We start from the raw sequence: 23050 nt of genomic DNA, 5'->3' as shown, positions 1-23050 counted from the left end.
TTCTTTGTAGGTCAACTTGTCTATTTAATATATAAAATACAGTAAAACATACGCAAAAGGGGGAAGGGAAGGTCATAAAGGACAAATGGATACTTTGGTACAATAACAAACACTTTTTTGTAAAAGCAGTATATAATTTGTAATAACATATCAGTGCATACTTTGTTTATGAAAATATACACAAATTGTATATCATTCTCCGAAAACAACAGAAAATATCTTTTGTTTACAACAAAACTCAAAGCATACTAGCAGAACACAATATATTAGCTATTTTTCTTTAAACTTTTTTCTTCAATTTCTATTCTAGTTGTGTGTGGTGTATATTCTTAATGAAATTACATTTGTTATTATTATATGACTCATTCTTTGTTTGTTTTTACGCCCATGCATTGACATCTGTGTCTGATCTGAATAAATTAAACGCGTGACTATCCCTACTCTTCTATGTGTAGAGATAGTTTTGTACAATTGACTAAAAATTGCAGCATTTGACTGGTCACTCTATCAGCTTGTTTATCACTTCCCTCAGTTACCAATAAGTACTAATATCACTACTGACGTTTTTGTCTTAATAAATTCGTGCAATATTAGTAACACCCCTTTGAAGAAAACAATAAAAACAAAACAAAACAAAAAACCCTGAATACAAAGATATTTATATAGTATTTCATATATAATAAAATAAAGTCAAATTCAAATAAAATAAGATGCCTACCCTACACAAAAAAAATGCAGAAAATAAAAATCTTTAAATTATCATTATTATTATCATCATCAAAGATGATAACAATAATGGTAATGATAACCATTATAACAATTATAATAAAAACAGACAATAGAACTGTCACCAGCACAAATTAACACTAGAAAAATTGAGCTTCTCTAAACATCATACATAGGGGATATGGGGGCGAAAGTTAACTATTCACGTGACGATTGTCTTTCCTTTTGAATACAATGACTCTTAACATTACCAAAACGATCCTTTTCAGAGCTTGCAAACTTTTCACACCTCAAGAAAACGTTCAGAAATCTGTTAATTTGTTCAAAGCTCAAGCTTAAAGTCTACAGGTGTTCCAACGTGCAGACCAGAGGTGGTACTAGGTGATTGTGTGTGTGTGTGTGTGTGTGTGTGTGTGTGTGTGTGCGTGCGTGTGTTGTTGGCTAGGAGATATGGATTCCTGGTTGTGATGGTTTAGGTGAGATGGCCGCTTGCCAAACAAAAAAAGAGAAGGGCAGTGAGAGAAAGGGAGTGAGAGACACTGGGAAATGGAGAGAGAGAGTGACAAGGTTTAAAGAAAAAAATAAAAATAAAAAATAAAAATCAGCTGCCAAGACGAAGGGACTGATGCAAGGCAGATCTCACCTGAGCATATACATATAATAATGTAAGTTATTCCACAATGACTATGCAATATTTAGCCAAATAAACCAAACTCTGAGACACTTCATGGTGACTCCTGATTTAGGGAAAATCTTTCCATTCAACAAGGCTATTCTTTTTTTCCACCAATACTTCATCTCATTAGATATGTCACAGAATCTCTCTTTTTTAAGCATTTGGGGGAAATGACAGACTACAGATTTGGGATATCAATACACACAGCACTGTTTAAATCATTTAAAACCATTCTGTTCCATCTTGGAACAGAGATTGCTGCTTGTCTTCTTCTATTCTTCATTACCAATAATGAAACATCCTTCATTCTATTCACTACACTAATGACCATAAAACAATTTGTGTACATTATTGTTTCAATAATAGACATCTCTTTTTTTGCATTTTGAGAATTGCACATTTGCAACACATGTCGAGTTAAGTCTAATCTATTATGTTTATAAGTACAACGTCTTTTTACAAAAGTGACAGTTGTCTCTAATAATTGTTCACTGTCAAAAAACGAGGCGTGAAATGTGGGGCCACAAACATGAGCTCTTCTTCCCTGAACGGCATGCTGTTTCTGCGAGGAGGGATGGAGTGTCTATGCTTAGAGAGCTGTGTTAATGTAGACCAGTAGGAACAGTCCTGCAGATATTGCGTGAATGTGAAAGCCAGGTGGTCAAGCCAGTATGAAGGAAAAGGAAATGAAACCAGACCAGCATGACAAACGAACTGAGGAGAGCAATGCTGTGTGTGTATTCTGTTAATTGTGTGCACATGAAGGGAAGTGACCAAAAGTAGGAAAAAATAAAAAGAGAACACATCCCCTTGTGTGAAAAAAAAACAGCTGACTAAAGAGGGTAAAGGGTTTGTGTGTTGTGGTGGTGTGAGTTGATTTAAAGTGCACTCCATCAGAATATCAATTTCAGAAAAAAAAGAAAGAACGAATAATTATAATAATAAAAAAAAGGCATCGCTCCTGAAACAGTCATACCCATGCCTGTGCCCCTTGCTGCATCTCTACTAGGCTCGCTCGCAACACGGTAATTTATTTACACATAGAAATAGAAAGACATGTCCACTGAGAGTTACAGCTCTGCTTTAGGCAGATCCAGCACAAAGTGTAAGATCATACACATTTCTCTATGTACAGTCCCCCTCCCCGGACTTCTCCTCCGCTTCACCACAAAGCTACACTCCTCTCCAGTTCTACAATCCTCGTGCCCATGTGCTGAGAGCTCTCCGAATCCGTCCTCTGTCTCCGATCCTCTCCTCTCGTTACACAAGAGCCTTTGCAGAAACACGGAGGGGAGAAAACTGGATATTTACACGCTCCGAAAGCCTAGAAACCCGCAACCCTGAACCCACCAAGGCTCAGATTGCTTCTAAACACATCTGGGTTCTTTAAACAATGGTTTAAGAAAAATCTCGCTTCTTAAGTTGATCTACCAAACATTTGAATTGCAAAGCCAGACATACAAGTAATAAATACAGAATTTTAGGTTGTTTCTCACATAAACTAGCGGTAGTGACTCTAATACAGCCACTCACTCTTTAAGACAGAGTGTTCAGCTGAGCAACATGTGTATACAATTGTATTTAATATCAGGACTTCAAGGAGTTCAAATCGTACAAATAGGGCTACATTTCCACTACACCATACGTACGGTACAAACATACGTACTCGTGTGTACAAAAGTGAAGAAAGTGAAAAATTTGCCTCTCCTGCAAACAAAGAGTGGCCATAATGAGCTGTTCATGTAGAGGTGCACTGCTGAGGGATGTGACGCAAGTTTGCAGAGAGAAAAAGCAGGAAACATACTTTGAAACCATGAATGAACTGAGCACATGGATGTTTACCAGCCACTGCCACATCATCTCTGTCCCACTGTGTGCACACACTATTATTATTATTATTATTATTATTATTGTTGTCGGTCTGTGGTTCTATGTTCATTAAGAAATTGTGTGGCTGAGTTCACCTCAAGAGTCACCGTAGTCCGTCCCTGAAATATTTTTAAATCTTGAATAGGTCAGCTCATTCATGAGAGATTCAGACTTCATCCTTTTGCATGATTAACAACACAAAGATCCTGACTGATGATTAAAACCCAACATTATCAGACATCTTGTACATCAGTACTACAGCTGTTTGAGTATGATAGTCAAGAAGAAGAAAGTTACAAGAATTGAGAGAGAGAACAGCTATAAAAAATAAACAGCAAAAACACACGCACACGCACACACACACACACAAGAAAACAATGGGGAAATTAACCTCAAACAACAATAACATGACATGGATATCAGCTTCTGAGAGGCTACTCTACACTTTACGGTGAACAACTTGGCTGTCTGAGCGGTTTAGCTGGACTTGGATCAGAAAGTTAAAGTGTGTCAGTGTGGAGACAGGGCTGTGGACAGAAAAGACTGATCAGAGGTCAGTGAAGCTGGCATTTTTTTTCCTACTCTGCTCTGTTGAAACAAAAAGCCTCCCACCCTACACCTGTCCAGAACACTCCAGCTCTTTAGACTTGCATGTGCACTGCATTGGCACCTCTGTCCATGACTATCTTTGCATGTGTGTACATATATGCAGTGTGTGTGTGTATGTGTGTAAAACAGAAAAAGAGTGTGTTGCATGCATGTGTCTTGGGTGCAGATGAAACTGTGTCAGAGAAAGGCGATGTGTGTGTGTGTATGTGAGAGTGAGACAGAGTGTAGCTCTTGCAGGTTGTTTTTATGTGGACCAGGAATCCATTCTCATGCGTTTGGCATCCTGTGACTCTGCAGAGGCTGTTTGATCTCCTGCTGCTCTGATTGCCCCCAGTGCGGCCACACTGAAATCCGGAGGCCGTGGCTGGCCTGTGTCTTCTCGCTCGCTGCTGTTACTGCTGCTGCTGATGGTGTGGAGTGGCGAGCGGCCTGAGGCCTCCACCCGCACGGTTCCTGGGTATTGGGAGACACTGAGAGCTGCCGTGGAGCTTGGGGTAGTGCGCTCTCGGTTAGGAGACACTGGTTCTGACTTGATGCTCACGCTTGGGTTTGTGTTCACCGTCAGAGTGGCACCATGAGGGATGGGACCCACTGGCCTGAAATAGGAGGGAGAGGGAGAGAGGGAGAGAGGGAGAGAGAGGGAGAGAGAGAGAGAGAGAGAGAGAGAGAGAGAGAGAGAGAGAGAGAGAGAGAGATTAATAGGAGCTTTAAAAACAGCTTAGTGAGTTATAACAAAGACAAAGTGCTGACAGAAACTGCACAGAGATTAAACAGGAGCCCATGAAAACATTTTTTTGACAAATCTGCCACATAATCACAAAAACAGCCCTGAATCAGCAACTGCTTGAGCCATCCTAATAGACAAAAAAACAAGCATCACAGTGTATGTGTGTATGTGTTCATGTGTGTACTTGCATGTTTATATCACTTAGTGGGAACAAAGTGACCCCACAAGCAAAGGAACATTTAGTTTATTCTTGTGGGGACATCTGGCTGGTTCATAAGAAAATCTGCAATTTTTTCTAGGTAAAAAATAAAAATAATTAAAAAAATGTTTTCCGGTTGGTAACTGATGTTAGATGTAAGAGAAGCTACACCTTAAATTAGTTGCATTAAATAATTATGTCAATGGAAAATCCTTGCTTAGAGGTTCTGAATGTGTAATATGGCCTATATGTGTGTGTCATAATGCTGTGTGTGTGTGTGTTCTGCTTATGAGGCAGTCTGACAAACATAAGATAAAGCACAAAGACATTGTAAAAGCAACAGGAAAGCAGTTTGCTCCCTAAGCCATGCAGCTTTTTCACTCCTTTTCCACTGACATGTCATTGATGTTACCTGCTTATGTGCTGTTGGATTTTAATAATGAATAGCTAATAAATAAATGTCCATGAAAGAATTAACTTATTGTACATTTGGCAGAGAACACCTGCTTTCCTTTCCAAAGCTAAATCCTCCACCATCTACAGACAGCACACAGACATGTGCAAGAGTTTGCAGATGCTCATAAAAGGTTTAATACGTTTACCATTAAGCTTCTCTCCTTTTCAGTTTGTTACAACTGACATTCAATGTGCAGTTTTCAATTCAGGTCACCGATATGATGTCGCAATATTAATTAAGCTTTTGTTTATTTAAAACATTTTAGACCTCCCCACAATATTACTATCTTATTTACATGAATATCATTAAAACATTTTTTCTCAGTGGAAAAGGATTAACTCTGGTCTTTCTCCTGCTTTCTCACACACTAACCCAACCCAAACTCTTGACCTGCCTCAACTACAGAGCTGTTTTTCCTGTGTGTGTATGTGTGTGCTGTTACACAAACAGTACCTGCATGTGTTATGAATCCAGGGAGAAAGAGAGAGGCAAAGACAGGAGAATGCAAGTAACACCTCAGCCTTATACATTTGTATACAGTCACTTGATTACAAAGCGAATTATGCCTTGTTGCTAAATTTCAACAAAAAACGTGAACACGTGAAAAGGTGACAAAGACGCAACCCAGCCACTAAGAGCAGCAGGAAGACAAGATAGATAGATAGATAGACAGAGAGAGAGAGAGAGAGAGAGAGAGAGAGACAGAGCACAAGAAAAAGTGTGTGAGTGTGCAACAGACAGACAGAAGTCAGAAAGGACAGACAGACAGAAGTAAAGACAGTCAGTCAGACAGAAAACAGCAAGATTAAGAGAATACAGTACCAGCTGAGCCCATCCTCCCTGCCCAAGAGTAAGCTGGCCTGAGAGGTCACACTGCAGAGAAAAAGACAGGCGAAACACACTAGCACCTTCTTATCAATACTCCCCCGTCCCTCTCTCTCTCACACACGCACACGCACGCACATGCACACACATTCTTTCCCACACTCAAAGTTTTAAAATAGATGATGATGGCATGATCAGTGTGGCAGTACCACATGCACCACACACACACACACACACACACACACACACACACACACTCACAATCTCCCTGGCTTGTCTGCTCCAGTAGGAAAACACTCAACACTCACAGATACATGTCTGTCCCCATAAAACTAAATTCAACTGTTTCAACTGATCATGCGGTTAAACACACAGTCACACAGAGCTTTTTGAAACGCATGCTGAGAGTGAATACAGGAAGATGGGCGAGGTACATGACACTTAAATGCTACACTAGCTGCTGATGGTAGTTTGAGGACATGTGGTAAAGTGATTCCACTGGAAACAGTCAAGATCTGATATAAGAAGAGACACAACCTAGTGCAAGTCTTTAAAAAAAACAACCCTCTGGGAGACTTTATAATATGGAGAGCACAGGAAAAGATTAGTGAATAGCCAGTAAATAGCATAGATCAATAAGATGGCGATTACTGTACACTCAGGAAGTGTGGCCCTGTAAACCACAGACTACTCAGGGATCAAAAAAAGATACAGAATGTATATGTGTATATAAACAACAACAGATGCTGGAGATGATGTTGCTCACAAGAATCACATCACATTTCTTATTATTTATACAGCAATGTAAACTGTTTTTGTATATTTGATTTATACTGAAAACAAACAGGGGGCACGGTGGCTTAGTGGTTAGCACATTCGCCTCACACCTCCAGGGTTGGGGGTTCGATTCCCGCCTCCACCTTGTGTGTGTGGAGTTTGCATGTTCTCCCCGTGCCTCGGGGGTTTCCTCCGGGTACTCCGGTTTCCTCCCCCGGTCCAAAGACATGCATGGTAGGTTGATTGGCATCTCTGGAAAAATTGTCCGTAGTGTGTGATTGTGTGAGTGAATGAGAGTGTGTGTGTGCCCTGCGATGGGTTGGCACTCCGTCCAGGGTGTATCCTGCCTTGATGCCTGATGACGCCTGAGATACCCGAGATACCCGAGGTAGTTTGGATAAGCGGTAGAAAATGAATGAATGAATGAATGAAAACAAACAAACAAGTACATAAATCATAGGGTGATTATTTGTGCTTATTTTAACAGCTTGCATACTTTTAACATTTGTATTTACAGGCTAAGTTAAATAAATGCCCGGCTGATGACTGAACTTAAATTTTCACCTGCTTGCAATCACTACAGGCTACATTGCACTTTGGCCTACAGGGGGCGCTGGAATGAATGACTTTCAATCACACATGCTGGAGCCTTTCAAGTCTCTTGCGGCTATTGCTTTCTGAATTGCTTCCATGGATTAACTCACACAATTTCTTGAAAGTGCTCTAAAGCGTCTGAAAAACAACAAGCTCCTTCCTGTGACTTCATATCCGCCCACACGACAAACACAGATGGACGACGAGGGAAAACAGCAGATATAAATCACAAACAATTACAAAGCGAACTGAAGCATGAAGTGAGGTGTTCGCTGGCAGCAAAAGCACACTGACTATTTTTGAAACTCTATCAGAAGCTTGAGCTGTGACGGCCTCTACTGCAGACAGGATGACAGTGTGTGATTGGCTAGCACAGTGAGCCATCAGTGCAAGACTCACTAAAACAGAGTTCCCTTAGCAGCCTATTCACCTGACATTAGCGGCCAGACCGGAGATGCAGTTAGCCATCTCCCCGTTCTGTTTGTCTGCACCCCACATGCTGTGAACAGACCACAGAGAGCACACAAACATACAAACAAAGAGAAGATTAGAGAATATTAGTCCCTCAAATCTCACACACATATTCACACACACACACATATTCACATACACATATTCACACACATATTCACACACACATATTCACACACACACACACACTCACACTCACACACACACTCACACACACTCACATACACACACATACACACACACACACACACACACACACACACACACACACACACACACACACACACACTTGTTGCAGAAAAAAAATGAAAAACCTTAATGCCACTAGCAGTTGTGAGAAATTCACGGCTAAAACACACTGAGCCATTGCAAACCACAAAACCATAAAAAAAAAAACCCAGAAAGACAGAGTGTGTGCATGAATCTGCACAGCGGTTATTAGGTACACCACTCCAACACAACACCCAGACCGTTTTAACTTTAACAACTTAAAGTGTACTGGCAACAATATTGTGGATTTATATTCTTTTTAGCCAGAAACTATAACTTCTTACTACTGCTGAATTCTCTAGACTGAAGCCTAGAGCTATGGATTCATACAATGACTAAACAAACTGGTTAGGGCTGGGAAACAATGGCTTATGGAGATACTTGTAAATGAGATACTAAAAACATTAAGTGCAGATCCCCATTCCCTTCTAGTGTTGCAATGCTTATCAATCAATAAATCAATCAATAATTGTAACTAATAATAATTTCCAAAAATCAAATTTGATCATATTTTTTATTTGTCACATGTCATGCAGTACAGACTATGAAAGTAAATCTGGGGCATTTACTTTAAAAGTCTGACCCTTACCCAGGGACTGGAATTGAACACGTGCAAATGTATGATAAGAAAAATGCAAAATCTGTGGTATGCAAGCATTTCAGATTAGAGGAAGAAGACGCTATAAATTCTCTGCATGTGCATCTAAAATATATTCTAAAGGAAATACAACTAAATGATGTGTTCATCTGTGTGTCTATAGCCTAGTCAACTTAGTGCCACAAAGCTAAAGAAGAAAGTGTACTATATGCAGCCATTCACAAAAGCAGTCTACCATAAGAGTAAGCATTCAGAAGGATTTGTGTCCGTAATAATTTAATTAACAATCGTAATTCTAGAATTTGATTACTGTAACTGATAATTGTATTATTGTCCCCTAACTACTCCTATTAGGGCTGCATAATATTGTTACACACTGCAATAATCTTTAAAACAGACAATCCTTTCCTGTATTGAGCCTACTTTATCTCGACCAAAATCAAGCCAAAGTCACCATGTCGAAACCCACAGAAACTTATATACAAAGTTTTTTTTTTTTACATTTCTAAATTTTCAATACTAAATCTACAGCAATATTACTATAGCACAAGTAAGCACATTGTACTAATAGTTAATAACCTGACCTTCACAGTCATATGTCTATGTTCTGCGTCAAACTTAGAGGCACATGATTGTATGGGATGTCTTTACATGATGTAGCAATTTAAATGACAATTTCTTTTGGGAACAAGAATCCCAAACCTGTTCCAGCATGACAAGGCCCCTGTATGCAAAGTGACCGCTATGAAGACAGGGTTTGCTGTGGATGAACACCTTTGGGATCAACCTGAAAAGCAGACTGCACCAGGCCTCCTCACCCAACATCAGTGCCTCATATGACTAATGCTCTTGTGGTTAAATAAGTAGAAATCCAAACAGTCTGGCTGTCAGTCAAGTGGAAATCCTAGGAGCTTCATAGGAGCATGGAGTTTAATAAAACAGCAAAGGTGTGAAAATCCTTTGGCCATGTAGTGTATATTTTGCAGCCCTAAATGTAGTCTAATTTTAAATCTAATCCAAAATATTATAATCTACACAGCATCCCAGTTATATAAAGAGCTAATGGTAAAGAACACACTTTGTAAGAACACACTGTAATGGTTACAGACACACCACTAAAGAAACAACAAGCCATGTTAGAAGTAAACCATGATTAGTTTTGGTTAGGTTTGCACTTTGTGCAAAAGGGCTACTTTTGTCATGCGGCCCTGCTATAAAGTTGGTTGACTGAAACAGAAACTAGTGAGCAAACATGCGGTCAGAAGTTAGGTTTGTGCAGGTGTGTGTTAGTGCATAAACCCACTAATGCATGAGTTGGTGTGCGAGCGGGTCTGTCCATGCAGAACTTACACAAGGTTACTGAGTGAGGCCAGACTGATCTGTTGTGGTTGCTGCTGCTGTTGCTGAGCCTGGGATATGGATTGCTGCTGCTGTTGTTGCTGTGATACTGATGGCTGCTGCTGTTGCCAAGTGGTCATGTTACTCGGCAACAGTGCACCCTGTGGTGTGAAAGCCTGAAGGGCCGTGAGATCTGCACTCGTCAGCTGATACTCTACAGATATGAAAACGGGAGAAGGGAAAGTGGAGGTGGAAGAGAGGGAGATTTAAATTAGGAAAGATGTAAATTAATGGAGATTTCATCTCCATACTTTGATCAACTTTTTAAACTGTCTAGGAACTGCTGATGTGCTGCTCCATGTGAGCTAACTTTGGCGGTTCTTAAGCAGTTATTTTTGTTTGCTCCATGCCATCATGTATCCATGTTGTTAACCCTCTTACCTGTGTTGTAGGCAGTTGGCATAGAGAATGGGGTCAGGAGACTGGGCGTTGCCACGGAAACCACTGGAGTAGTCAGAGGCTGGGTCACCTGGGAGGCACCTAAACGCTGCGCATTCTGTGGAAGAGGTGAAATGAAGAGATTCAACCTCAGTGCACAGGACAATTCACACAGAGCAGACGCACTCTACAGGGCTGGGCAAAATGAACATATAATATTGCAATCATCCTAATAAACAACCCAATTTCAATTCTAAGGTATCATGGGAATCATGATATCTTTCCAGTCAGTGTTTGTAACTATGAAAAACAAGGTGTTGGTGAAACAGCTGATTTGAAATTAATGCATTTTGTATTGTGGTTCAGTGCAAGAATACTTCTGTAGTGTTTGGTTTCCAGATGTTTCCAGTGCTGTCTCAACTATCAGAAGAATCCTTCTGTTAAAACAGTCTAGAGAAATCATCTCTCTCTCTCTGAGCATGACAATGATGAAGGCTAAACTGAAGGTCACTCTGAATCATGCAGATTCAAACACATGCAGTGCACTCTGAATCGGCCACATCAATAGAGGCTTCAGCAGAAACATGGCTATGTGACTCACTAGGATGATGTAAAGTTCTGGTTTTGTTTGGAGGTTTAGTATACGTTTATTGCCATTCATTTAAAAGTGAAAAGGACTGTAAAATCTGGGTACACAATCACACATAAAACCCGCACATCTGTGAAAGGCTATGTTAGAGAGACATTCAACTTTGCTTTAATTTTAGGCAATCTTACTAGACAAATCACACAGCTTGACATGTTAGTGCTGCATGCCTGCTATCTGAGAGAGAAAGCGAACTCCCGGGAGTGATGATTTATACTTGGTTGCTTTCTGTCACTGTCCGTGTATGTCTGACTCAGGTACCTATGCGTGTATGTGCCCTTATGTAAGCACATTGTGTGCTAATGCAAAAATCTGAAAAAAATCAGGCCAAGATTACACTGTAATTTGGACGTATAAATCTATGTTCAACAGAGTATATGAACGGAATCAGGATGATTCTGCAACTACATATTTACTTTCTGTATTTTTAGATTTTCATTGCAACACAATGATCATGATCCACTTGATCTTCTCTAAAGTAAAAAAATAAATAAACCAACACTGGTAAGACCGGTAATCATGTACCAGATGAATATGTAAGTACAACATGAATATGAAATCTAATATCAATCACTGTTTGAGCATGCAACCAATGGTAAGATTGTGTCTTTGGGGTAGTCAAACACAGTCAGGCAAACACAAAATAAAAAAAAAAAATCAGTCACTGCACTACAGCTGTTAAAAACCAGAAAAAAAGTCAGCAACAGTTAAAAAAGTTTGTTGTATTCACCTCAGTCACCAACTCCAGCTCCTCATCTGTCTGCGGGGGTGAGGTTAAATGGACAGAAAAATTACAACTCCAAAGGAAAAGGAACTATAAACAGATCCCAAAACGTTCTGTTGATTTGGATAAAACGTCATCTAGCATTTGCTGTAAACAGACCTGACCCTTTAAGCCTGCTTAATTTAGGAATTTCTCTCAGGGGCTTTTTACACCTGGTCACTTCATGCGTTTTCTGTGACCGGATACCTATCCGATTGCAAAAAGACCAGGTCTAAATGCCCTCCGAAATGTTTTTGAGACGGATATAAATCCGATCGTACAAACCACTTCAGGAGGTGGTGTGGGACGCATTTCAGATGAAAGTGAATAGGTGTAAATTTTGTTGTTCAAGCCACATACGTCAGCGCTAAACTCCTCCCTCACGAGTCGTGCATCGTGCCAGAAACAAACAGTAAATGGTGTATTTTGTAGCATAACCGTCGTAACAAGTTTTTCGTCTTCTTTTTGATTGCATTCTGAAAACCGCATACACCAAAGCGTGTTCCATTTCAATCACCCCGGAAATGAGGTCAAATATATTTGTGTTTTAAGCGGGAGGAGAAAGATCGGATTGATATCCGATTCGCCAAGACGCATTTATGTGGCCTAATGTAAATGGAAGTTTTAACAAATCAGATAGCTATCAGATCAGAGAAAACACATGAAGTGACCAGGTGTAAAAAGGCCCTCAGATGACCGGTTTTAAATCTGTTTTATAATTTTCCAATCTTAATCAACAATAGACCTGTCATTTTACAGCAGGTTATGGTGTTCTGACAACCACCTGACAACTGCTTGCTTTGAGATTCTGAATGTACTGTATATTATGGCCTTTACATTCAGTGTGTGTGCCATATCTGTGTGTGTGTTTGCATATGTGTGAGGGTGTTGTTCTCACCAGCTGCATGAGGCTCTTGCTGCTTTGAGAGGTGATGACGCGGAGGTCCGGCTTACGACTGTTCACCATTTGAGGGCTGGATGGAGGGGGGGATTTGGCTGGGACTACTTTCCCCATATTACCGTTTGAGACATTGGAGACAGAGAGGAGGCCTGGGGAGGCCCTGGCACTGATGTAGCCATTAGCTATAGAGAGAGAGGAGACAAATGTGTTATGGGTACATATACAAACACAAAAAATTTGCTTGAGCCAGCGCACGCACACGCACACACACACAGGGATATTTTTCAGTAGTTTTGTGACCTACCAGGAAAAACCACAGTGGTTGAATATTTGCACAGCAGGAAGAAAGTCAGACTAAGCCTATTATAGTTTATTCCACCATGTTATTTGCATTTCGTAACAACAATTGGTCAGTGTTGCAAGTGTCATCCCTTGTTTACAAGATATTTACCAGCCAATTATTGGTAACTGGAGTTTAGTCTGTGCTTGTGTGGTGCAGTGCTGTGAGAGATATATGTGTGAGAGGAAAGCAAAAGGCCAGTATGAAAATCTTGCAGACATTAAGCACTGAAGAAGACAAATTAAACACAGGAGTATTCAATACTGGGACAGAAAATAAAGAATCTGTTTCAATCTTGATTTTAACTAACAGGGGCTTACATTCAAACTGTACTAGAGGGCAGTGTTGCCAGTGAACAAGAGCTGGGACAGGGACATAGACAGAGAGACCCAGATGGGGGCTTTTCTGTAGCTGTCAGAGAAACACTATGACAACATGGGACATCCATACGCAGCACATCAGAATTCTAGCTTAACTGAACTGCTTATATCTACACTACTCCAATGTTAATATGATTATTGCCGTAACAGATTATAAACAAACTTAGAGCCACAATGTGGAACAAAAATGTGGAAGATTGGAAAAAATGTGGAACATGCCAAAAAATATAGCAGTTTAAGAATACAGCAGTGAGAAAACACTTACATGTGTAATAATAAATAGGTCATACAACAAAACTGCTTAAATATTGGCTGAGAGTATTTAAAGCAAGTTAATGAATCACCTAGGGATCAAAACTGGAAGGAGATTTTGCTGTTTGGAATTCCCATGTCCCATCATCCTGCCTACTCACAAGGCATAAGCAACAACAGTGTTACTCTGAGCATATGACATTATGAATGCCATTTGCTGACTGGCTACGTCAGTGTTGTTTGGAGGAAACATACAACACATCGATCTGCGACACTGATGCAAATGGCAGAGCCAGTGAGAAACCCTTCTACATCTGGAGATCTGAGGCTCCTCACTTTTCCAGCTTAAAGAAGTATAGGATATGTGACTACATTTCTAAATAAGTATGTATATAAGATAGGATGTCAGTGTATATATGTGAAAGCCCCTCTCTCTTTCTCTTTCTGTCTCATGTCCCTTTCAGTCTTCCTGTTCACCAGCCTGGAGTCTGATTACTGCAAGCAGGCGGCGGGAATGGCAGGAATGTGGAGTGACGTCAATGCTGACATTCCCTAAGCTCCTTCTCAAATGCAACAGCTGAGAATTGAGGCAGAGAAGCACTAAATGAAAGAAGGAAAGAAAGGAAAAAATAAAAGAAAGAAAAGAAAAGAAAAGAAAAGAAAAGAAAAGAAAAGAAATGTGTGTAGGAGCAACACAACCTCCTATAATTTACTACTTTTCCATCAATTACGCTAACTGAAAGATCCACCCTGATCCTCTAAACACCGGGATTCCTGTGCTGTTGCGACAGTCGCTACACAACAACCTGACCAGCGAACTGTGATCTCTAGCCACATTTGCTCTTTGATGAACAGGCGCTTTAATCTCCAGCTGTCTGCGTGTGTCAAGGCTATGTGTGAGGAGGTCTCAGCCAGGCCTGCTGGACTTGCTGGATGCCATGGACAAGTGAGATATGGGCAACAGCTGAGAAGGAACAGGATAGGAAAGCTGAAATGTGTGTGTGGGGCATGGGGTGTCAAACCACACCATTCATGTCATTCACATTTGTCATTTTGTTCACCCCGCCCCTTCCCGTGATCCCCTGGGGCTTGCTGTTTACAAGCTAGGAGAGCACTGTGACCCTCAGCTGCTGATTACTAACAGGTGCGTGTTTGTGTGTGCACAAACTGTGGGGAGAGGGAGACAGAGACGGCCTGTAAGATTGACCTCTGGTCAAAACCTCTTACTTCAACAGCATCTCTATCATACTGCACAGACACCTGCCTTCTGCGATCCCCCTTACAGAGTCTGAGAAACTGAGCACCTGGAGAAGTGTGGATTGACAATGAACAACACTCACCCACTGGGCTTGGGCATGCCCCATTTGAGTTATTCAGGTCACCTCCAAGAAGAGCGCCTGGGAAAAAGAATTAAGAGGTTGAGAGGATTGAAGTGCTAATATGCCTTCATTTATTTGCCACTTTGAAGACACTTTGAAATACGTTCAGCTTGACCACTGGAACTTTAGCTCACTTGAGATAAAGACTCTTAAACGGCAGTATTCAGAGTTCATTTGAGCACACAATCAAAAATGTGCACAAAACTGCACATCAGTTCGCAGGCATAACTATAGATTAATCATTACTCAGGGAACTGAGCAGGCGAGTGCAACTGAAGAGGACAACAAGAGTAATATATTGAATTTATAGTCACAACATTATGAATAAATTATTTATATGACTCAGCCCTGTAGAGGCCATGATTCGACTTACTACACAGCACAGAAATACTTATTCAAAGGGATTTTTTTTAAAGGCCTTTTTACTGTTAAATGCATAACAATGATCAAACCATGAAAAGTGCACTGATCATGTAACATTTACATTTACAGCATTTGGCAGACACCCTTATCCAGAGCAACTTACATTATTAATTTTTATACAACTGAGCAATTGAGGGTTAAGGGCCCTGCTCAGGGGCCCAACAGTGGCAGCTTGGTGGACCTGGGATCAAACTAACAACCTTCCGAATGGTAGCCCAACACCACCATGACCTAAGTTTTGTCTGGTTGTCAGTTTAAGTTGTGAATCCTATTCTATTTCACCAGGCAACAACAGGATGTGATGTGCAAAGTGCTATTTTATAGGCTGCCAGTCAAATTTGTAAGGTTCGAGTGATTAACTCGATTATCACCATCCTTTCCACTTCCTGTTCATGACACAACAACCTTAAAAAATTTGCCACGTTACACTATATGAAATAATTATGTATATTTATGCGTACTTTTGCTAGAATTTTATTTCTCATATTTGTATAACTGTTTTTTTAAACATTTTACATTTACATTTTATTGTTTTTTGCTGGAGGAATCACAGCTCGTCTTGCTACCAAAAGAGCCACAAGAATATAATTTCCTTATACCTTTATACTTGTGTGGGTTTCATATGGCTTAATCCCAGTGTACCTGACTTAATAATGGCAAGATTGCAACAGCTCTAACCCACTCCATGCTCTGCGCTGTCTTTTCTTTCTCTCTTTCTTTCTTTCTTTCTTTCTTTCTGCACCAATAAAGATACATTTGTAAATGGCAAGATTTCATTAAACCTGCCTTCAACACTTAAATGCAAAGACTAAAGTAAAAAAACAAATAATGTGTATGCATGGACTGCACATGCTACACTAACTAGGGTTTAAATTATTTCTAGTTCTTCTGTTTCTAGTTATTTCTCTTTAGTGCACAGCAGTAATGATGGCCAGGTCAAACAACAAAAAAACTCTTTATATAGTCAGTCACAGTGGTGAGCACACAGAGGCTGGTTTTATAGCAGTGACCTATGTAAACACTCCATATACTGTATTAGTCTGTTAAAAAAAATGTAATAAAATAAATGAACTCAGCCTATATTTCAGGCACGTTGAATCTGGGATCACGTAAACATAAAACGAGTAACTGTATTTTAAAATGGTCGAAACAGAGAAAACCATATCTGTTCCCAAATTTATCCACTGTAGCGTAGACACGGCCTGTGTATCATTCTCACCTGCACTGGCTGGTCTCTGTGGCAGACCAGGAGACACTGTGTTCCTCTGGAGCTGTGGTTGCTGTGGTGACAGCAGGCGAGGGTCTGTGAGTGTGGAGGTGACAAAGGAAGTGGTAACAAGGCTGCCTGGATTGCTGAAGGGCAGAGGACTCTGACTGGACACAGGCACTGTGACTGGCATGGAGAAAGTGGGTGCTGGCACTGTAGACTGAGAGCACAAGAAGAAAGGATTTAGTGATGCTTTGGCTTCCTTCATATACTGTGCACACAATCATACACAAATGTATAATATGCACTGTAATGTAAACACGCACACATTTTAATAGCATGCCAGTGGCTTGTGCAGACTCTCCAGAAGCAGAACATGGGAAGCTAAGACAGGAGTACAGGAGTTAATCTCAATGGACCTTAATAATCTTTAATAACAGCTACTACTCTGACATTACAATAGCAATCCATCTTCTGTTTAGTCCAATTTGGGGACTGTAATAATTACAAATATCTTTTTAGTACCGAATTTGTCCAACCTCCTACAATCTAGACTTTACTGTGGATCCTGTGGGTCTGTGTTTTTTATGGTTAGCATTTTAACATTCTGTGATGTGCAACTAGCCACTTCCAGTACTCTTTGCACTCAAACTGTCCTCTAGCTCTGATAAAGACCCATTTTACCATGATCCTCCACAAAAGCAGGGCCACTAAAATTAGAATGTGGGCCGCAATGGGCCTCTTGCGTGCTGAGAAGGACCCAGTTTAGCAGTCTGCTTATTCGAGTCCTTTGTCTACTCTCCGCTCTGCTGTTCTATCTCTCTCCAACATCCTTATTTGAATCATGTAAATACGAGTCTCTCCACCCTGAAGTTCACACCAAGGAGAAAAAGAAACCTGCTTCATTCCTATCAATCGGCAATACTAGGGGAATAAAATAGATAAAATAGCCACATTGTCAAACGTATGAAAGAAGATTCTTATACATAAAGTTGGACATAACATCATTCCAGTCAAGGCTTTAACATGTAAGAGATAAAACATGACAGGAAATGATGCCACAGGAAAATAACCAACAACAGAAAAGTGTGACATGTAATTAAACACCCCTAATCTATTAGTTTCTGACAGAACCATGCCCAGTCATATTTTATTCCTCATATACCACAGCCATTTCTTTACATTTGGATTACATCGATTACACTTTCTTTTTAAATAAAAGAATAACATCATTCTTTAATTCATTTATAGTTATGTTTAATGTGAAACTTAGACAGCACGCTTAACAACTTTCTTTATAATGATTAAGTATGGTACTCCATGCTCTCTTTTTCTTTAAAGACAAACATTTGCAGCTTGTCCTTCAAGTGGTAGAAAATAAAGAAACAGCTTCCTTCACCTCAAATAGATGACACACACTAAAGTCTTGCTAAATAACAATAAACCAAAAGCTTCACCAAGGCAACCTTTTTTGGGAAATAACATTTTAAAATGTTTTCTTTTTGAGTTAAAAATTCAATTATGTAAACACTCAACAATAATCATTGTGATATAACGAAAATGTACAACATTGAGCAAATGAATCTTGTTGTTGAACTTCGGCTGTTCCGTTTGGGGTCACACCAGCGGACCATCTGACCTGCATATATTTGATTTGGCAAAGGTTTTATGCCGGATGCCCATCCTGATGCAACCCTCCTCTTTTATCTGGGCTTGTGACCAGAACTAAGAGTTAACCCCTCAATGGCTGGTAGTAAGAAACATTACTTTATTCATGTAATTTACATTATTTCCTTATATAGTAAGGAACCAAAACAATCAGAATTTAGAATTTAATAGAACATCAGAGAAATTAACTGGCAACTAAGGATACATCATTGATTGAACAACATATGAGGATCAAATAAGAAATATTGGGTTATCTGGTCTGATTGAACATTAGCAAAAGAACTGACAGCGATAGCCCACTGTGGCATGCTGGTGGCCCGGGGGGACAGACAGTAGGCATGTGTTACAGCACTGCACACGAGCCAGGCGATGGGGAAGGAGTTAGTGAGTGGGAAAAGTGGGAGGAAAACGAGAAGCATACATCACTTTACAGCACCTTGGACTCAACGTAATTATTCTGTATATTAAAAACACTAACATTTCAGACAGGTTTCACAAACATGTTTGTTTTTGTCAGGGTTTTGACTTTAGTTAACATGTTGCTATAACTTCATTCTAATCACAAAGGGAGTAGTTCACAACGGATCTATCAGGGTAGGTAGCAAACTCTGCAAGGTTGCAGACGTCCTCCACAAGATACTGTATTATCTTCGGTAACAGAAAGCAGCCTAAATGTCTCGGTAGAGTCTTGCATGAATCCCGTTACCTTCAGCACAGAATTCAACATAATACACTATGTGTATTTCTTGTCGGTTGTTCATCGAATGGATTTGACTGATTGATGTAATTCAAAAAGGAAAAAGAAGAAGATCCCTTTACTAGTTTGGTCTCACTAAGAAAATGGCCCAAAGCTAATGTTTTACAACACTCTGAGAGTAATACAGAGATTTATTGAGACAGGGCACAATTATGTATCCATAAAAGTCTATCAAAAACTGCCTTAGCTGATTTGTACAGTAATGCATGAAAATTTGGATCCTATTATGTGCATTGCTTTTAAAAGTTCCGACCAAACCAAACGGTAATGGAAGCACTTAAGTAATAATCTCCAAATATGTGTTTACATAAGTAAATATGTCTGACTGTATTACAGTGTCTCCTAGGGAGTCCCTAACACATGCATTCCCACAGTGAGCAAATGAGTGTGTTTATATCTGCTGTCTTTCATATGAGAGAGAGAGAGAGAGAGAGAGAGAGAGAGAGAGAGACAGAGACAGAGGAGACACAGAGAAAGAGAAAGAAAGGAAGGAAGGAAGGAAGGAAGAACGAAAATAAATACAGAAAGAAAGAAAGAAGGAAAGGAGGAAAGAAAGAAAGAAAGGAAGAAAGAAAGAAAGAAAGAAAGAAAGAAAGAAAGAAGTGCCATATGCGTGTATGCTTTCGTTTGCCATCTCCCGTGAATGGTGTGCTAGGTGGCCTGGTTATCATTCTCTCTAAAGGGTCAGACACTTGATTTAAACCTTAATCCTGATACTAATAACTGATACTATTAGACTAGACAGATGAGTGAGGACCATCTAAAAGGAAAGTCCCATGAAAAAAGTTCAGCTGAAAGTTCAGCCACTGGTCATTGTAGAAAAGTATTTTTTATAAAATAAGAGAGCCAGCACAGGAACACGGCCAAAATGTTTTCAGCTGCTCTAACAGCAGAGTAAAGCGGAGAAGGGTAGGCTGTAAATACTGTGCTGTCCCTGTGGCCGAGCACACACATTCAGAGGAAATTGAGAGAAATGGAGGAGGGGGTGGGGAGTGGTGTGGGGGGTGAGCCATGGTACGCAGGTGCTCTGTGAGTTGGTTGCTTGGACTGACAGCAGGCTCTGTGAGTTGCTTGCTGGGCCATGAGTGGCCCCCTTCACACTGGTACTCACTGACAGTCTATAGCTCTGCATCATTTTATCAAACTCCTCGTCTATCTTTTTGTACTTCTCCTCAGTGCGAGGTGTGAGCGAGAAGGGCTCCTCAGGGTCCGGGCTTTCCGAATCCCGGTGCTCTTTCTTGTTCAGAGCCTTCATATAGGTCCGGGACAGGATAGGGAGAAAGAGACAGAGAGAGGGAATGAGGTTAGAACGGCAAGAGAAAGAGGGATACTCACGCCATATCGCTTGAAGAGGATATCCAGTTCCTCGTTCTTTCTGAACTTGTCGTCTTGTAGGGGGCTCTGGTCAATTGAGTCATCACCGTCTGGCTCAGGACTGTTGCAACCGTTAAAGCCTTTCTTTCGCAACGTCTTAAACAGTTCAAAACAGGACAGAGAGGGGGAAACATGAGGGCATATCAAACAGAAAGTCAATAACAGACACGTAGAGTTATATCAGGTGTTATAGGGGTTGGATTTAACAGCATTTTTTGGAAACTGCAAAGTATATAGAGAGCTGGAAGAAGAAAGTAAGGGTGTGAATGCTGGAATGAAAACATTCTGGTGACTCTTTGGCATGGAGTGGTCTTATTTTTAGAGGATTTCCCACACAAGCTTTCCTCTAAGTAGCTTTGCTGGTATGAATGTAACCTAAAAAATAAAGGGTCTCTGACAGCAATGACAGCAGTATGAGGCAAAGAAAAATTCCCACAGAAAACAAACCTCATAAACAGACAACATAGCCATCATACTGCCAGCTCTGGAATTACTAGAGCTCTTAAGGAAAATATTCAACATAACATGTAATGATTAATGTTTTAAACTATCAAAGAAAATACATTATATAGTTTATTTTAGGGCGTTCAGTGTTTTACTATGTGAAGCAACACACGGAAATACTGAATGCAAAATTAATGGCACTACTGAAATATGGTGTCACCTGTCAATAGCGCAACAGCATATTACTGTTCAGGATTGATATGCTGATAAACTAAATACGAATTGTCTATATTAATGAAACAGATGGATGGAAACACGCAGCACACAGAGCCCTACAGTTACTTCCGTGCTCTGCTAGGGCAAAATAAGCTGAGGTCTGCAAAAATAGCAAAAGGAAGGGAAAAAAATCTCCATCAGGCAGTGACAAGGACACAGATGCAATCCTCTTAATTCACACTTCTCTCTCTAACACACACACACACACACACACACACACACACACACACACACACACACTCGCGCACACACGCGCGCACACACATGGCAGATAATGTCAGCTGATTTGCTTGTCTCTGGGTCTGGGCCATCAGTTCACCTGTCCCTGTGCTCCTCTCTCTGCTGGCTTTCTCTTTCATGTGGCCGGCTTCTATTGTGTTGCCAAGGTAAGATTCCCCTGCAGAGCTCCACACGCTCTGAATGGTTGGAGCTCCTGTTTTCGTTCTTCTGCCCCTCCCCCTCTGTTTCCCCCTCCCATCTCGTCTTTCTTGCTCTCCCAGCCTTCATAAGCCTACTCTCATTTATCCTCCTCCCTTCTTCTTCCATTAGCTGTGCTCTCGTTCTCGTCTTCTTTATGCATCTCATGCTCTCTTCCCATGTTCTTATGCTCTCCCACGACTATTTGGACTGACTCATTCTTGTCCTTGTTTCCTGCAATCTATCCATCCCTACATCCTGCCCTCCTTCTCAAATTCCGAGCGCTTATTTTCCTTTCAGAGCCTCATGTGCTCTGTCTTGCTGGTGTGTACGAGGGCGTTTGGTGTGGGTTGCTGTATGTGGAGGCAGAATGTAATGTCATGTCCCATTTGCGCTATGTGAAGTGTGTGTGAAGCCTCATGTCGTCCCCGGAGAACACACACCCGGCCATGGCTTTGCTATGGCTGCCCAAAGAACAGAGAGGCTACACAGAGATGCACAGCTATTTCCTCGTGCACACCTACCTCTTCTTTGGCCCCTTTTAAAAAGTGCTGTCCTGCATCAGTGTGCCCATGATTTATACATGGGTCTAATGTAATTTCTCCATCAGCTGCTTGGGTAACAGTGTATATAGCTTTGGTATTCTGGGGAGTGAGTGAGTTAAGAAGGAAAGGCTTTACAGAGTTGAAGCGAGTCACTATTGAGAGCAGCTTAACTAAAAGCATAACTAGCTTTTATTCAACTACACCTTGAAGTGTTTGTTTCTTCGTTGCTTAATGAAGAATTATTCTGCCCATTATTTTGCGACACGTTGTGACACCTTAGTAAAGAGCACGGTGTGCAAAGCTGTGCTACACAAATACAGTTTCACAGATCATCCTGATCCACATCTGTGATGGCTGGGGAGGATAACAAGAGCTTGACATTCCACCACATGCAGATTACAGTATGTAAGGAAGTGCCAGGTCTCAGGGATTATATGGAGAAGGACAGATTACGCTATAGAGTCCATAGAAGAGCAATCAACAGGAACCCTGACACTGCTCCACTACTTCTCTTATCATGGTCTGGAAACACCAACAAGCACATTTCAACTGAGAACCTTTTGAAAAACTAAAACGTTCTGCAACTCTACTGAATGAGAACCGCATTGTTCCTGGAAAAGTTCCTACTTCCCGAACTTATGTAAAATAACAGAGGTGACGCAAATGAATACACAGGCGGTGCAATGGATATGACATCTCTGCAT

The 23050-nt window shown here is 40.6% G+C and overlaps 1 protein-coding gene across 10 annotated transcripts in view; it reads right to left on the bottom strand.

The window, feature by feature from the left end:
- mef2d (myocyte enhancer factor 2d) overlaps positions 1 to 23050 on the bottom strand; it is a 57825-nt gene continuing 34775 nt past the window's right edge. For 2 of the 10 annotated variants that reach the window (XM_060870261.1, XM_060870262.1), the window contains exons 4-13: positions 20402 to 20539; positions 16878 to 17085; positions 15197 to 15253; positions 12882 to 13066; positions 11951 to 11980; positions 10578 to 10692; positions 10149 to 10350; positions 7890 to 7958; positions 6086 to 6136; positions 1 to 4476 (exon numbers count right to left, since the gene is read on the bottom strand). In XM_060870261.1, coding sequence (XP_060726244.1) covers positions 4125 to 4476; positions 6086 to 6136; positions 7890 to 7958; positions 10149 to 10350; positions 10578 to 10692; positions 11951 to 11980; positions 12882 to 13066; positions 15197 to 15253; positions 16878 to 17085; positions 20402 to 20539 — 1407 coding nt within the window. In that variant the 3' untranslated portion in view covers positions 1 to 4124. Of the gene's footprint in view, positions 4477 to 6085; positions 6137 to 7889; positions 7959 to 10148; positions 10351 to 10577; positions 10693 to 11950; positions 11981 to 12881; positions 13067 to 15196; positions 15254 to 16877; positions 17086 to 20401; positions 20540 to 20625; positions 20761 to 23050 lie in introns of all 10 variants that reach the window. The other 8 variants (XM_060870263.1, XM_060870265.1, XM_060870267.1 and 5 more) reach the window with 8 other exon arrangements.

This window comes from Tachysurus vachellii, chromosome 5 (assembly GCF_030014155.1).
Source record: "Tachysurus vachellii isolate PV-2020 chromosome 5, HZAU_Pvac_v1, whole genome shotgun sequence".
Classification (NCBI taxonomy): domain Eukaryota; kingdom Metazoa; phylum Chordata; class Actinopteri; order Siluriformes; family Bagridae; genus Tachysurus; species Tachysurus vachellii.
Note: the sequence above shows the minus strand (reverse complement) of the source record. Positions and strands in the feature narration are given on the sequence as shown.